Below are 15,263 nucleotides of genomic sequence, written 5' to 3'. Positions count from 1 at the left end.
AAGAACCCAAGTGGTGCATGTAGTGCCAGATTGGGATGAGGGAAATCCAGCTCCAATTCCAGCTCAGTCAGGAAGCCCACTGAATGTTCTTGGGCCACCAGTGGTCTTTCCACTTCCATACATGAGGTGTGAGGAGGTGTGGAGAAGAACCATGTACAAGTCCTTGAACCCTTAGGAGGAAAGGTGGAGGTATAAATGAAAAAATACTGGTGGGTAGGCTGACATTCAGGGGACCTTCTTTGCCTTTTGTGATCTGCTGAGGCACCCCAAAGAACTTCCAAAACCTCTAATCCAGTTCCTTAGAACTAGTTGGAACACCTCTGTACTATGTCAATCTGGACAACTGCCTATGACCAGCTTTCCCAACAAGGTATCTCCAGATGTGTTCAGCTACAATTCCCAGAAGCCCCAACAAGCAAGTCTAGAGGCATTGGGAGTTGTAGTCCAACACATCTGGAAGGCAGCTGGTTGGGGAAGGCTGTCCTATGGCATTGTTTCGTAGAGACAAGGTGAGACAAACTCACCCCCCCCCCCGCATTCCTCCGACCCATTGTGATCCCATGGTCAACATTCCTCCAGGCCTTCCACCATCCCCTGGAGTCCACTCAAGCTCACACCCACTGCTTCAGTGACTCCATCTTATCCACCTCATCCTCTGCCGTCCCCTTCTTCTTTTGCCTTCAATTGTTCCCAGCATTAGGCTCTTCTCCAGGGAGTCCTCCCTTCTCATTAGGTGGCCCTCCAAAGTATTTGAGTTTCATCTTCAGTAGCTGGTCCTCTAAAGAGCAGTCAGGGTTGATCTCCTCTAGGACAGAGTCAGGGTTGATCTCCCCCTCTTTGGGTTAAACTTTTTTAAAAAGAGGGTGTGCAAAATTAGACCCTGGAAGGAATAGGAAAGAATAAGAGGCAGAAGTGGGGGGATTCGGCTTTGATCCAGAGAGTTAAATTACCAGTGGATTGGACCCAATGTTAAATTATCTTGAATCTTATTCATTTCAATGGATCTACTCCAAGGAAGACTGAGCAGAACCCAATAACTAAACAGTTCCCCATGTCCTCTTCAGAGCCCACACAATTGGGAAACTTTTGCCCTCTCTAAGGTACCTGCCCCTTAATTTTACATGCCTGGGAACTGGTGAGGTGAAGTGAATGAATGCACACATGCTCCCAAACACTCCGTGTTGCTTTAATTGTCCCACACTCGAGGAGATCAGAGACTGGGGAGGCGGCAGAGATGAACAAACATCTCTCGATCCACAGTGCAAAACCCAACAAAGCAAACGAGGGACCCCAAGGCTCGCTTTGGCTCACTTCCTTCCGCTCGAAGCTTGTGTAAACCGCTCAGTGATGAACGGGAGCACTTTGCACCTTTCGGAGGCGCCGCTTTCCCGGGAGGCTCAAAGCGGGTTCCGGGGCTGAGCCTCCACCCCACCCCCCCCGCAGCCAGCTTCCTTCTCCCCCCCCGCCCCTTCGCCCGTCCTTGACACAAGGATGCTGAGTGATGGGCAGGGGCGGAGCCGAGCGGGGCGGAGCTGGCGCGCTTGTTTGGCGCCCGCCCGCCGCGCTCTCCGTCTCTCCTCTGGTGCAGTCCAGGCTCGGCTCCGTCGCTCGCTTGCTGCCGCCGCCGCCTGGGCAGCCTCCGTCTCCCGTCCGCCACCGAGGGGAGCGATGGGCCCGGCGCTGCTGCTCGCGCTGCTCTCGAGCCTCGGAGCCGCCAAGGTAGGAGATCCCGAGCCGGCCCTGGCGCCCCAGCCTACCCATGCAGGCTGACCGTGTGAACGCGGCTGCCGGGGGGGGTGGGGGGAGGAGTCGGACTGCGCGCGCCCGCGCAGCTATGCTGCAGAATGGAGATGCATTGCTTATGTGTAGTGCGATTCGTCCTTTATCCGTGTAGTCACCCATCCATCACCCGCCCATCCGTGTGTGCACACACAGGTTATCTGATGACGTCCCTTTTGTAACGCGTAGGGCTGGTAGCGGTCACCTGGGCTTGCCTCTTGTCTTCCTTGCTTGCGTCATCTAGCGCAACCTTCCCCAACCTAATGCCTTGCAGGTGTGTTGGACTGCAACTCTCATCCGTCCCATCATGGGCCGTGCTGGCAGGGAATGATGGGAGTTGCAACCCAGCACATCTGGAAGGCACCAAATTGCAGGAGACTGATCTAGAACAATGTGTTTTGCCCCCCCCCTTTCTGTGGCGCACCTGTTTTCCAGCCTCAGCCTGGATTGTGTAGATCTGATCTGTAGAAAAGCTGGCTGGCTGGCGGACAAATGATTACAGTTACAGCAGCAGCAGCAGGTGGGACACACGAGATGGCTCCGTATCTCCTTCCAGCTCCAGGATTCAGCTGGCAATTCATATCCTCAAACTAAATATCCTTGTGATCTCCCATGTGTGGAGGAAGGAGCATTTCTGATCTTGTGAGGAGAGGCTAAGGTGTGGAAGACCAAGAAATCATCCATTTAGTGTGTAAGACTGGGGTGATTGGGAACAAGACTGCACCCTAAATACTAAAGGACCCCTGGAAGTCCTTGCATGTGTATGTCTGTTGTGGGCAGGCAGAGAGCAATGAGTCATGTGCGCATATTTTTCACCCACCTATCCAGCGAAGTCACTTTGTGTGTGATTGTGTATGTGACTCACGCATGAGCGTGTACTGTGAGCAACTGTGCATGCTTCACAAGTCTTATGGGTGGGCTTTTGTAGGTGTTACAAATCATGTGTCTGTGTGATGATGCAGAACTGTGTAAAAGAATCATGCCAAGTAGGATGCGTGTGTGCATGTGTGCAAAGGGGCAGGCATACTACTGGGCACTGCAGTGTGCAAAATGTGGGCTCAGGTGCCTAAGCGCAAGATGGGTTCCACTGTAGGGGAAGACACATAACCCAAATGTGCAAAATGCGTCATACACAACAGGTGTTCTGTAGGATATTTTCCCTCTGTGCTGGCTAGGTATGTCCATGATGAACCTTGTCGTTGTGCAAGGTGGGATAGGTGTATACAAGGGAGGAACAAGGTGGCGTTTGTCGAAATGCATGTCATTAGGAACCTTCATGCAGGCACTGTGTATGCAGCCCTTCACTACCCATTTGAGCTCCAGGGGTCTGGACTGATTCATTGGGGCATATGCTGCAGGAGAACAGAGAGAGAGAGACAAGATATTGAGGGGCTTGGAATGCTATGAGAATCCCAAAAGCTCAGGAACTCTGATCCATCAGTGCAATTCTCCAGTGATCCCAGCCAAGGCCTCTCAATTTCCCTTTTTTCCAGGGTTGTCATGACTAATTCTGCAGGAAGACTGCAGAGCCTCTTTGGCACCTTCACTGATTTATATGTGCACTTCTCTGCAGAGATGCCCAGCCTGAGCCTTGCCAGTCTCTTTCCCTTGCAAATCCTCTCCCTCTCTCTCTCCCCCCCACATTCTGTGTGTGTGTGTGTGTGTGTGTGTGCGCGCGCGCACACACACTTTCCCCACACAATTTTCCACAGTGCCCCATTTAAATTCTTGATTTTTGCTGTATCTCAGGTAGATTTCTCCTTTCAAGTAAATGTTAAAAGAAGCAGTTTTGGTTCCACTAAGGGAGGAGGTCTGGGTGCTGCAATTTCATTTCTCTCCCCACCCCAAACGCTTAGCAGATATGCTAATATCTTTGGAAAAGTCCAGTCTTATTAGTTAAGACCAATCACTTATAATACCCAGATATTTAACTGCTGATTGCATAAATGAGGCTTGTTTGAAGGGCATGCAGTGAAGAAAAAGTCGCTCAGCCTCAGAGCCCAATTTCAGTATTCAGGGACCATCTCAGAAAAGCAGTACCACTGAACACATGCAGAGTGCCTTTCCTTCCCACTGAGTGGCTTGCACAGAACAGAGGCAGTGAAGTGAGGGGCAGTGTCCAGTGCAGGTCACAGTGGTGTCTCCTGAGTTGGTAGGCAACAAATTGGAACAAAGCTTCTATATCTCTGTGTGTGTGTGCTGATGAAGACCAAATTTATGTATGTGTTTATGCACATGTCAGCATGTAAAAATCTTTTTGGTCTGTTGGAGAGTGACCTATAAATTCTGTTAATAAATACATAGAAGCCTGTCTTCATCAAAGATGAAAAGAATGTTAACAGAAAGGAATGTATACAGTTTTAATAATATTTAATAAAATATCATATCATTATACATTCAATAATATTTATTATAATTAATAATATATTGTTATGTTGTGTTATATATTATATTTAATAATATAATTTGGAGATAAAGAAATACAAACATTCTTATTTATAATCACCCCTCCCCCCAAAAAATGCTTTGGCACTTTAGAGGCAAAATAGGTTCTTCTTCCATGAGCTGTTTGTTGTTTCCTCTAAATGTTCCTGTGACTATTTCTGCCATTAAATCTACAATGAATCAGGAGTTTTCTTGCTTTTTTTTCCTAATGTTACTGGGCTTGGGGCAAAATCCAGACAGAAATCTGGGAGAAAGATCTGGAATGTCTCTTTTGTCTGTGTCTAAAGAGGCAGTCCTTGGTCACTCGGGTTTTCATGCTCGGATTTTTACTGTGTCTGTGTATTGTTAAGCATATCTAAGAGTTTTATTTACTGATAGAACAAAGAAACACACAGGCAGTTTTCTATTCCATTAACTCAGTAAGGGCACAATCCTGCCTGTGTTTGGACAGAAAAACTCTTATAGCTCCCAGCATGCCCCCAGCCACGGACTTTTCTGTCTAAACATACACAGGATTGCATCCTAAGATCTAGCACTGCTGCCTGCTGTACGTGGCCCATCCAGAGCCATGGAGCTCAGTTGGTTACGTTGGATCTAGTCATCATCTTTGACCTAACCTACTTTAGAGGTTGTTGTGAGGATCAAATAAATACGGGAATCATGCCACTCAGAGCTCCCCAGAACAAGGGTAGGAGGAAAAGGTTCATATATATCTATTTTTAAATAAAGCACTGCTGATTTCAATGACTGATTTCAGTAAGCACTCTCCCCTTCCAGAAATCAGTAAGATTTTAAAGTGCTTTACCCTTTTCCATCCAGGGGACTTCTGGATGTTTTAGACTACTTCACTCCCAGCTTCCCTGAGCATCTGCCATGTTGCCGGGAGCTGACGGGAGTCAACAAGCGAAAGGGCTGGAAGCAACAAGTTGAGGGAGGTTGCTTTGGCCGGATTGTCTCGTGCAAGTTAAAAAAAAATGATGTGTTTTAAATTGATCAAACTATTCGTTGTTTGTTTGTTGCTGCTTCACATTGACTTACGATGAATCCGATACGCATTTCTAGCTACTCGCCTGCGGCGGGTTATAGTAGTAGAAATAGGCTTTCCCCCACAGCTTTTTCTAGCCGTCTGACGTCTGATCTTCATTTTACTCCCCGCCCCCTTCCAAACACCGCCCTTGTTTCTTACAGCCTCTCTCCACCACGAGCAGCTCCCATGGAGGGCTGGGCCACAGCTTGTCCGGGGGGGGCGCGGCGCGTCCGACGGGAGCTTCAGGGGCCGCCCTACGAAGCCGTGGAGTCCGCGTTGGCTAATGAAGTGTACTACCCCGAGCTGGTCCGGCTTGCGGCGCTGGAGAGAGCAATGTCGCCCCCTGGCGGCCAGTTGTCAGAAGAGCACCTCGCCCAGGCCTTAGAAAGAGCCATGGCTTTCTCCGGGAACCAGCTCCAAGACGACCGCCTGGCTCAGGCGCTGGAGCGGGCCGTCGCGCCGCCCAGCAGCCAGTTCCAGCCCGACGAACGCCTGGCCCTTGCTCTGCAGCGCCTCCTTCAGGATGGGCATCGCCGGGACCAGGAATCCCTCTACCTGGCAAATCTGCTAAAGCTTTGGGATGAAGCGAAGGGTGCTGCGCTGTACCCCGAGTATGATGAGACCGGCTTAGCTGGAAGCTCCTCTCCACCAAGATCACTGCCAAATCGTTACTGGGTCCCTGAAGGAGGTTTTGAACCCCAGGAAGAGCTGGGAGGGGAGGAAGAGCCTGCTGGCGAGGTGGACTCCGAAATGCTGAGGTAGCTGGAATGGGGGACCTGGAGAAGGAAAGGCCAGAATTACTTTGAACCAGGACTTAACCCCAGGACTAGGCTTGGAGGTCATCTCTCAGCTGTAGAACATAGGCAGTAATAAAGAAGAGAGTGTCCAGGACTTGTCTTTTAGAAAAGCAAAAAGTCAGGCTGCCCTCATACATTAATATTTTTAAAGAGAAGAAAACAGCAAAAATGTAGCATTTCAGGGTACATTTCATGAAATAGGATCCAGTTCATAAGAACTGCAGAAGTAGTTTATATTTTCATCAGAATCAAATAATAGAGCTTTTTCCTGGATTGTAACACTTGGGGCAGCACCTGTAGGGTTTGCATACTTGAATATTCCTGCACTAAAGAAACCAAAACAACTGCATGGAGAAAACCAGTCTGTCAGGACAAGAAACCACCATAGCCTTGTTTGTTTGTGGATTTCATTTGTACCCCATATTTCTTCCTTCCAAAAAATAGTACTCAAGGGGGCATACAGAACCAATTACAATTGATTAAAATAGTCTATTAAAATGAAATAAAAACAACAGGAAATTATTAGAAGGAGCACTATTTACAGATTAAAAGCCTTCTTAAATAAGCCAGTATTTGCCTACCAGCAGAAGGACATCAAGGAGGAAATAATCTTGCCCTCCCTTGGGAGGAAATTCCATAGCCTGGGGACAGCCATGGGAAGGGTCCTCAGCTGGGTCACTGTCAGAGACACCTGGCAAGGTGGAGGGATTGAATGGGTCACTCCAGAAGACCTTGAGAGCTGGTAAGGGAGAAAGCAGCCTTCCAGGTAGCCTTTTCTTGGTCATGCTGTTCTTCTGCATGCACGGAGTTGTTGTGCCTGAGGACATGCAAAGCCATACCTAGAATAGTGTGCCTTTAAATAAGGCCTTTTCACCCTAGGAAGAACCCATCAGATGAAAAGTGGGCCTTACCATAGAGGTTGCCATGGGAGAAGCTCCAGGGAGGGGGGAGCAGGATCTCTCAAGAGTATTCTAGCTGCTTCCATATATTTATGCATCTCATTTAAAAATGAAAGAATGCCAGCCTTTTGATTTGCATACATACAACCACTAAGAGCTTAATAAGGACTCAACCTGGTTCTCACTAGGTAGGTGCTTGATTCTTAATTATTGCTTTACATGTTATTCAAATGATAATGGTGTTTTGGACAGCTTGGGTTGTATCCAACACAGTCCTTCTGTTCACAGAAGACTCTTTGAGCCCAAGGAGGCTTCCATGAACAGAAGTGGGGGGAAAGCCAATCTTCAGAAATTCCCCTTTCTGTTGGAGTGGTTTGCACCAGCTTCCACACTGTTTCACTGGAGCTGATTTTTGAGGGACACATGGAGCTTCAGGGAAAGCAGGAAACAGTGGAATTCATCTCACCCTTTTCCCATTCAAAGATGTCTCCACCAGAGCAAACAATCTTCTGTGACTTGCAGGACAACTTTGCTTGTGTTTAGAGTTTTGCTGTTTTGCTTTAAGGTATGATTTTCTTCTTGTTTTGCTTTGCCTGTGAAATGGCCACTAGGCCCACATCCTTCCTCTTTAAGTGATGGTTTTTGGTCTTTCTGGCTTGTGGTAACCCTTGTATATCAGCTATGGGACCTCAGTGTGCTGCAAAGGATTCTGGGGTACTTTCTAGGGTCCATACAAGGGGAGATTGGCAGTGGTAGGCAAACTGTCTTTCACTGAAGATCACCATTAGTGATCTTCTCCCTCAGAAAGTCCATTTTCTAATGAACCTCAGGTTCCCCCACATCACAAATTAAAAACCACCACCTTAGAGCATGAAGAGAGGTGAAGACAAAGGCCAATCCAAGAAAGAGGTGCCAACAGAATGAGTCATCAAGAGAAGAGAGAGAAGATGAGAGAAGAATCCAGGTGGAACCTCTGGAAGAAGTAGGCTGAGAAATCTTCTCCAAGACCCACATCCTTGCCTGGGTGCTTGAGTGGGAGAAACAGAGTGGGTTTTAGGGGTTCTGACTCTGGAAGTTGAGCCTGGTGGGTTAGGCAGGGATGGGAGCCTATGTTCAAACATCAGAAATTCTATCTCCAGCTATTGGAAGGGAGGTAGAAAGCACTTCTAAGATGTGAGGCCCATTCTTGGCTCCAGTAAAGGTTTCTGGTGGATCTAATTAGACAAAAAGGCCATGTGGCTGCTGAATCTGATCTTCTGCTTTCTCTGTCTTTTGCAGGTACCTGCTTGGCAGGATCTTGTCGGGGGCAGGCAACCTGGACCCCCAGCGTCTCCCTGGGCCGCCCAGGCGCCTGAGGCGCGCCATCTTTGATGCAGGAGACCTTCCGGAGCCCCCCAATCTTCTGCGGGTCAAGCGACTGGGTGGGGAGGTTGCAGGAGATCCCCAGCTGCAGAGAGTGAAGCGGACAGAAGGGGAAGGGGCCGGGGGCAAGAGAGGTGGGACTGGGGGATCGCAGAGACTTCGGTACCTTCCTGAATAGTGGGAATTCGCCTTTGTGGGGGAAACAAATGGGGGTAGCCATCTCACCATGGCCCCCTCTTGCCAGTCTCTGAATGTCAATGGACTGCGAGCGACACCTAGTGTTTTTTCCTGCCTCTGTTCTGCCTTGCAACCCCGAAATACTGGGGAGGAAGGGGGTAGCTTTGGGCTGGGGTCCCCAAATCTCAGTCCCATGGTTATACTGGTGGGGGGGCTGTTCTGCACCCTACACTTCGGAGTGCCCTATTAGAACGCTCCAGTTCAGTCAAGTGGATGCATTTTAATGCTGACGAGCTCCCCAGACCAGAGCTGGAGAGCCTCAGCCTCAATTCCTTCAATTCTGGCTTCCCTCTCTTCTTTTCCCCCCAGTGTGGCCCAGCCTACAAATGTTCCTTCTGCCTTAATATTCCCCGTACATCAAGACCCCTCCCCTGAACTCCCACCTGCTTGTTTCTGTCTGGTGCCTGAGACCCTTTGTTTTTGCCCCTCTCAGTATACACAAATATACATGCACCCCTTTGCTGATTTGTTGCCATGTGTGACAGTGCTTGTGCCCAGAGTTTGGTGTTGATGAATTAATGAATTAAAAGTCCCATCAGATATTTTAATGTAGCTCTTGCATCGTTGGTGTTGTTCTTTTTGTGCTTTGTTCAGGTAATACTGCACTGAGGCGTTAACCTTCAGGCTTGTGGACCAAATCTGGCCCAACCAAGTTCCCAGTCCAGGCTTCTAGCCTAGCTCCAATGGCTGTGCCCCCTTTTTTGCAGCTGCCATACTGCGTGGTGGTTTTCCAGCTTTTCCCCTGCCCTCCATTCTAAAAGATTGGCCTGCCTTCCCAAAGGGGTAGTTATTGGCAGTAACAGCCTTAAGCTAAAATAGCATTACTTTGCATGTATAACCCAACCTCTTGTGAGGAACCTCAGGTGACTAGTGTTTTTCGTATGTTGGTCATACCTTTTTCCTTTCGCCACCCCTACCAGTAAAATGCAGTAAAAAGGCCTTTCCAAACTTGACTTCAGCCCCAAGGCTGAAAGAGGCTCAACCCTTCTGTTATTATTATTCTGGTATTGTTATTACTATATTACATTTCCATCCTGTCTTTTTTCCTCTTTCAAGGAACCCAAGGCAGCTGACAAGGCTTTCCTCCTTTCCATTTTATCCTCACATCAACGGCCCTGGGAGGTTGGTCAGGCTGAGAGTTAGGGACTGGCTGAATGGGGACTACCACCCAGATCTCCGAAGTCTTAGTCCAGCTCTCTGATCACCACACTGTATTAGCATAGGTGCTGCATTGTTGTGAGCTTCAGCTATTGTGCAGTATAGAAATACTCTTAAGTAATGACATGAATAAATCTGGCTCTTGTTAAAAACAAGAAATTCTGGAACAGAAGTTTCAGAAGCCATGTTGAATCCACCAGTTCCCTGTTTTGAGTGTAAAGCTATTTAGATGCCATTTTGTTCTTTCAAGCAGAATACTGAAGTAGGAGCTGGAAGAACCAAGCCCAGCTGCCCCAAAAACCTCGACGGATAGCTCTGAACAAGTACAAGCTCCCCTCCCCTAATTTTTAAAACAGAAAAGATAATACTCTATCTTGCAGCTTTCTGGCAAATGTTAGAATGATTTTCAAAATATTAAGCAGCTCTGGAAGTTACCCAAAAACACACACCATATATATCATACTTTATATTTTAAAAAATATTTATTGCAACAGTCGCATGGCTTCAAGTGTGAATCCAGCTCTGAAAGATGCCCCTGGGAAGGTGAATCCACAAAGGGAAAGGAATCAGTCTGGAGTCAGTGCTGCGGAAACACCTGTGTGCATACACATGAAAAGCAGGGAAAAGAAAGATTTTCTAAAGGTCTTCAGATGGTACATGGTAGCCTGCAACAGTGCCAGCGCGGGCCCAACACAAAGCCCAAGTTCCTCCACCTTTGCTAAGGCCAACGTGGCCTGCATCTGTCCTCCCCTCCTGGGGCCACCTGGAGACAATCACTAAAGCCGGTCCATAGCTGGCCTCACCCACCACTCGCTCAACACAGAAACACTGACATTTTTATTTTTTTAAAAAAATAAAAGGCTTTTAGATCAGCAATAAAAATCATATAACAAAAGAATGTTTCTCACAATGCACATTGGGGTTACAATATGATAGCAGCCTGTGAGGGAGGAGGTGCTCCGTGCTCCTGTGCTCCATGTAGCTGAAGGCCGCCTGTTCCTTCAGAGAAAAGCATCACTGAAATTTTAAAAATGTGTGTTGCAAAAGAGCTGTGATACAGTTCTGGCCCTTCCCTTTTTGTTTTCTTCCTTTCTCTGCTCCTTTTTTTGGTCTCTTCCCTACCAGCAGCCATAGGGGGCAACACTGAAAAGCTGAGCTGATTCTGGCCCACCTCTGTTCACATGCAAACTAGCAGTCAATCAATCAATCAATCAATCAATCAATCATGCAAACATCTCTACTGTGAAATGTTATGACTGGATTAGTTGTAATTAGTCAGGTGACCTCCTCACAGTAAAATCTGTGAACAGAGCAATCTCTAGGTTTGCAGGGGCCCTCTGCTGCCATGGTCAGGATCAGATAATGCAGAAAAAACTGTACTTGAAATCAGCAACAGGTTATAATTTCCCATGGAATCAACCAACATGGAATCAAGATGGTGGCCATCACAGGGGGTCCTCATTGCTGGAGGTCAGCCCTGGCAGAAGCCCAGAACCACTAATTCTAGCCCCAGCCAGGAGTTCTGAATTCTTGTTCTCTCCCTCTGCAACTAGCAGAAATTGTTCAGAACAAGCAACCCAGGCAAATTTTGCAACTGTCAGAATGTAGCTTTTGGGCACTGATGGGAAAGAGAGCAGACTTTCTGTTCTTCAGGAAAGACTTGTTGTTGGGATATTTGGGGGAAGGGCTTTAAACGTGCCAGAAAGAATGGACTTCTTTGCTTCCATCTTTCTCAGAGGGCTGCCAGCCTCTTCCACCGTTGCCTGTGCCAGCTGCATCCTTGATGCCTCATTGGACGTTGCTAGGCAACAGCTAATATTGCTGTCAACTCTGCAGCTGGTCCTAGCTGAAGCTTTGGGTTTCCAGTATTGCCAAGAAATAGGGGGAGGAAGGGAAATGTGAAATGCTTACCTTTCCCCCCTGGGGTTGGTGCGTAGCCTGCAGGGAGCAGAGCATCCTGCCGATTTCCCAGCACAAAGGCAAGGGTAGCTAGAACTAGAGCATCGGCTATTCCCAGCAAGGCCAAGGTAAAGGCCCAGTGTATTGTACAAGTCCCCAGGGTGTAGCTCCTAGCCCGAGGTCCACATAGAGCCCGCACCTCTGGGGCTCCCCAGCCATCTGGGAAAACCAAGCAGCCGAGTGCCTGACAAGTTGCTGCGAGACAGACAGACATAAAGAGGAAGGGACAAAGGAACAGGGAAGGAGTTAATACAATGGTGGGCTTGCATTCCTACTCAAGCTCTAGCTCCTAGGAAGTCATTATAGGGAAAGAGAATGCCTCCAAGCAAGTGCAGGGCTCCCTATCCCTGCAAGCAAAGGTAACTTCTGCAAGCCCCACAGTACAAGCTCTGGTCAAGCATGCACAGTGCCTGCCCAAGACGTTCTGCAACCCCAGGAGGCTGCACCATGCAGCCTGAGAGTTCTGTCCAGCATCCCTCTTGGGCTGCATGAGGCTTCAGCAGCAATCTTTACACAGATAGGTGTGGTGTCTAAGAATGGTCACTTGAGAAAGCTCAGATCTCATTTCAGCAACAGGTCTGCTAGGCAGCTTTTGGCAAGCCACCAGCCACAGACCTTCATTGGTAATATGTGAATGATAACACTGCTCAACTTTACAGGGCAGATATACTGACTGCCTGGCTCCTTATAATATACACTGCGCACAAATGGGTCTGAAAGTGCTCTTAAAGCACAAAATCAGGAATGTGCCATTGGTGTCCTCCAGACTGATTTCCATAACCCCTAAGCATTGGCCATGCTGGCTGGGGTTGATGGGAATGGTAGTCTACTGCATCTGGAGGACGTAACGTGGGAGGAGGCTGCATAAGCAGAGTATTTTTCATGACACTGGGTGAGATATGAACAGGAGGCCCTTTGTACTGCAGGGAAGGCCTATCCTCTGATGTTTCCAGAGAGAAAGCAGGGAGGGGTTGGCATCCACAGCAGGATGCCCTGATAGTAGAGGCCAAGCCATCTGCCATCAGGACCAAAAGTTGGCTCTTGTTGCACAGAGAGAACCATCAGCAAAGCGATCAGGACCCCCCCCCCCCCTCGCAGGGGTGGAGTGAAAAGTGACCTCTGTTCCAAGCAATTCCCACCTGTTGAGGTCTACACAGCCCCAACTCAGACAGTCGTTTCTTGGTCACACTGAGAAAGCTGTGGTTTGCCTTTTGAGTATGCAACCACCAAGCAATCAAAGTTGATTGCCTGTGCCAGACTTGAGCTTTGGTACCTCTCTCTTTGCCCATTGTTGCATCCCACCCCAGTTGTCCTCCTCTTGTTTTGCTGGTTATTATAATCAATTATCATTTATGGGAGGATGGCCCAGAGTGGACCGCTCTCACCTGCACCCAGATAAAGCCCCCAGGTGTTTGTCCTTTGCTCCCAGAAGGGAGCTCTCTCTTCATGCTCTTTCTCTCTCTCACCTGCTGAAAGCTGCTGCCAGGCGCACACCTTGTAGACAGTCCCAGGGCTGCAGACCCAGAAGAGGCCCAAGGAGGCCACGCTGCCCATCACCAGTACCAGGGCCATCAGGACAAAGACAGCAGCTGCTTTGAAGGACGGGATAGGGGTGAGGGTGACCAGCGACCCCTCGCATTGGAGGACACCGTCCTGCTCCATGCAGACCTGGTATAGGCCAAAGGATCCCACGGCGCTCACACTGGGATCCGGCAGGACCCCTGAGGGGGGCAGCTGGTAGATGAGTGGTGCCGTCTGCACCCAGGCCGGCTGAATCAGCACCACAACCTCTAGGATGCCAAAGCAGAGCGTGCAGCCAGCCCAGAGGGCACCCACTGCCCGGGCATTGCGCACAAAGTCTGTTTGGTAGAGTGCTGCTGCTTCCCGTGCAGCCAGCATAGCCCCTCGTGGCTCGCTCGCTTGCTCGCTCTCGGGGATATCTTGCCGCCCGCCTTCACGCCGAACGTCGCCACGGAGCCCGGCTGCGCTGCCTTCCCGCTTTCCTGCGAGGAAGCGCGCGGCTGCACAGCCTAGGAAAGCATCCCGCTCTCGCTTGGAGCTCCTGGCTCGGCTCCTCCTCTGGGAAATTTCTGCATTCCTTTGCTCCAGCAGTTACGTTTCTCCCACGCCTCCGCCGGGAGCTGGGGCAGCCTCGGATTCCTTGCAGGCACCCCCTGGGGGCGAGGGTTGCTCAGCTCGCTGCGCTCTGCAGCGTCTGCCTTGCACTGCCAAGCGCGAGGATGGGGAGGCAGCTGCCTTCCTTCCTTTCCCGATATTGGCTACCTTCCTTGGCGGGCTGCTCCCCCATTCCCATCACCCCACAGATGATCTGTGACAGATCGACTTCTGCTCCTTCAGGGTCGGGGAGGCAGAAGCAGCTCCTTGACCCGCCTGGGTCCCTCATCTAGCTCCGACGCGCAGCAAGAGCCGCGGTGAAGATGGGGCAGGAAGAGCGGGACCCGCCGGGCTCGAGCCTGCTGCCGCCCGTTACTTTCCTATACCAGGCGGGATGTTGCGCAGCAGCTGGTGTTACATTATCCCTAGCTTGGAAGCACAAGGAAAGGAAGAGGGGGGCTGCTGGGGGAAAGAGAACGAGGAGGGCGCCGAGAAGCCTCTTCTCGAAATTGCCTCAGTCCTAAACTCCGCTGCAACACAGCCCCAATTGCTTTCTGCAGGCGAGGGATTAGGCTAAACCTCCAGTAGGGGGCAGCAGACAGAATGCTCCGCGTTTCTACGTTTTCCCTGTACATTTTGTTACTGACGCAGCGCTGCTGTATTATGACGCACACGCTTCGCGCTTGTTCACAGTGACGGTCCATCTGCATCTCTCGGCTGTTCCCGTATGTGCGCGTGTGCGCGCGTACGTACGGGCGTGTGTGTGGGGAATTCACGTGAAGACGGGTGATATTCTTGCTCAGTCTTCTACAGAGTCCGCAAAGGGGTGTTTTAGGCCTAGTGCGCCCAGAGATGTGCAGCCTCGGTTTCCTGCACGTGTTTGAAAACAAATCCGTGCGACGAAGAAAATGCCCTTGCGCATAAGCACGGAGGAAAAGAGTGGGTTTAGCTTCGCTTTCTCCCTGAGTTACTTAAGCTTCTCCTTAAGTGCAGCGCCTCTCCCGTCCCTGCGCTCAAGCCTCAACGTGCAGCGATGCAGGCTAAGCACAGGGATAGTCTCAGCAGAGCCAGGCTTAAAAGACTGAGCGGTGTCCTTGTTTAAATCCCCACCCCCGACTCCTGAGATGTCAGCAGTAAAAAGTGTCGTCAGTTGCACTAAATTGGCCATGGTAGCTGAAGATGATAGAAGTTCATAGTCCAAAGACATCTGGAGGACACCGGCTTGGGGAAAGCTGCACTATGGCCATGGGTGAGTGCATTCTGTACAGAAATACTGGGTGCAGTGACTGGCATGCTGCAAACCTCTGCTTTTTTTTGGAGGGGCGGGAGGCAAGAAAGGCAAGCTTCTAGACCTTATGACTGCCAAACTCCTGGAGAGGTGTAATGGTTATCTTTTCACTAGTCATAAATCAGCATGGATGATCATCTTAACATTTTATTGTTAAATGTTTTATTAACATTTTATTATCGTGTTGTGAGTTCCCC

The 15,263-nt window shown here is 49.6% G+C and overlaps 2 protein-coding genes across 2 annotated transcripts; one reads left to right on the top strand and one right to left on the bottom strand.

Annotated features, from left to right (window-relative positions):
* Positions 1 to 1,567: 1,567 nt before the first annotated feature.
* Positions 1,568 to 9,098, top strand: PCSK1N (proprotein convertase subtilisin/kexin type 1 inhibitor). The gene is made up of 3 exons (XM_044443748.1): positions 1,568 to 1,719; positions 5,413 to 6,009; positions 8,226 to 9,098. Exons 2-3 carry the CDS (start codon positions 5,438 to 5,440, stop codon positions 8,485 to 8,487), a joined length of 834 nt encoding a protein of 277 aa, XP_044299683.1. The 5' UTR covers positions 1,568 to 1,719; positions 5,413 to 5,437; the 3' UTR covers positions 8,488 to 9,098.
* A 1,107-nt stretch (positions 9,099 to 10,205) lies between these two features.
* On the bottom strand, positions 10,206 to 13,562 carry LOC123030120 (LHFPL tetraspan subfamily member 5 protein-like). The gene is made up of 3 exons (XM_044443749.1): positions 13,130 to 13,562; positions 11,616 to 11,858; positions 10,206 to 10,299 (listed from the first exon to the last, which is right to left on the bottom strand). Exons 1-3 carry the CDS (start codon positions 13,560 to 13,562, stop codon positions 10,271 to 10,273), a joined length of 705 nt encoding a protein of 234 aa, XP_044299684.1. The 3' UTR covers positions 10,206 to 10,270.
* Between the last annotated feature and the right edge of the window lie 1,701 nt (positions 13,563 to 15,263).

The sequence above is a fragment of the Varanus komodoensis genome, unplaced genomic scaffold (genome assembly GCF_004798865.1).
Source record: "Varanus komodoensis strain SLA01 unplaced genomic scaffold, ASM479886v1 scaffold42, whole genome shotgun sequence".
Lineage (NCBI taxonomy): Eukaryota > Metazoa > Chordata > Lepidosauria > Squamata > Varanidae > Varanus > Varanus komodoensis.
This window is presented reverse-complemented; position numbering and strand designations above follow the sequence as displayed.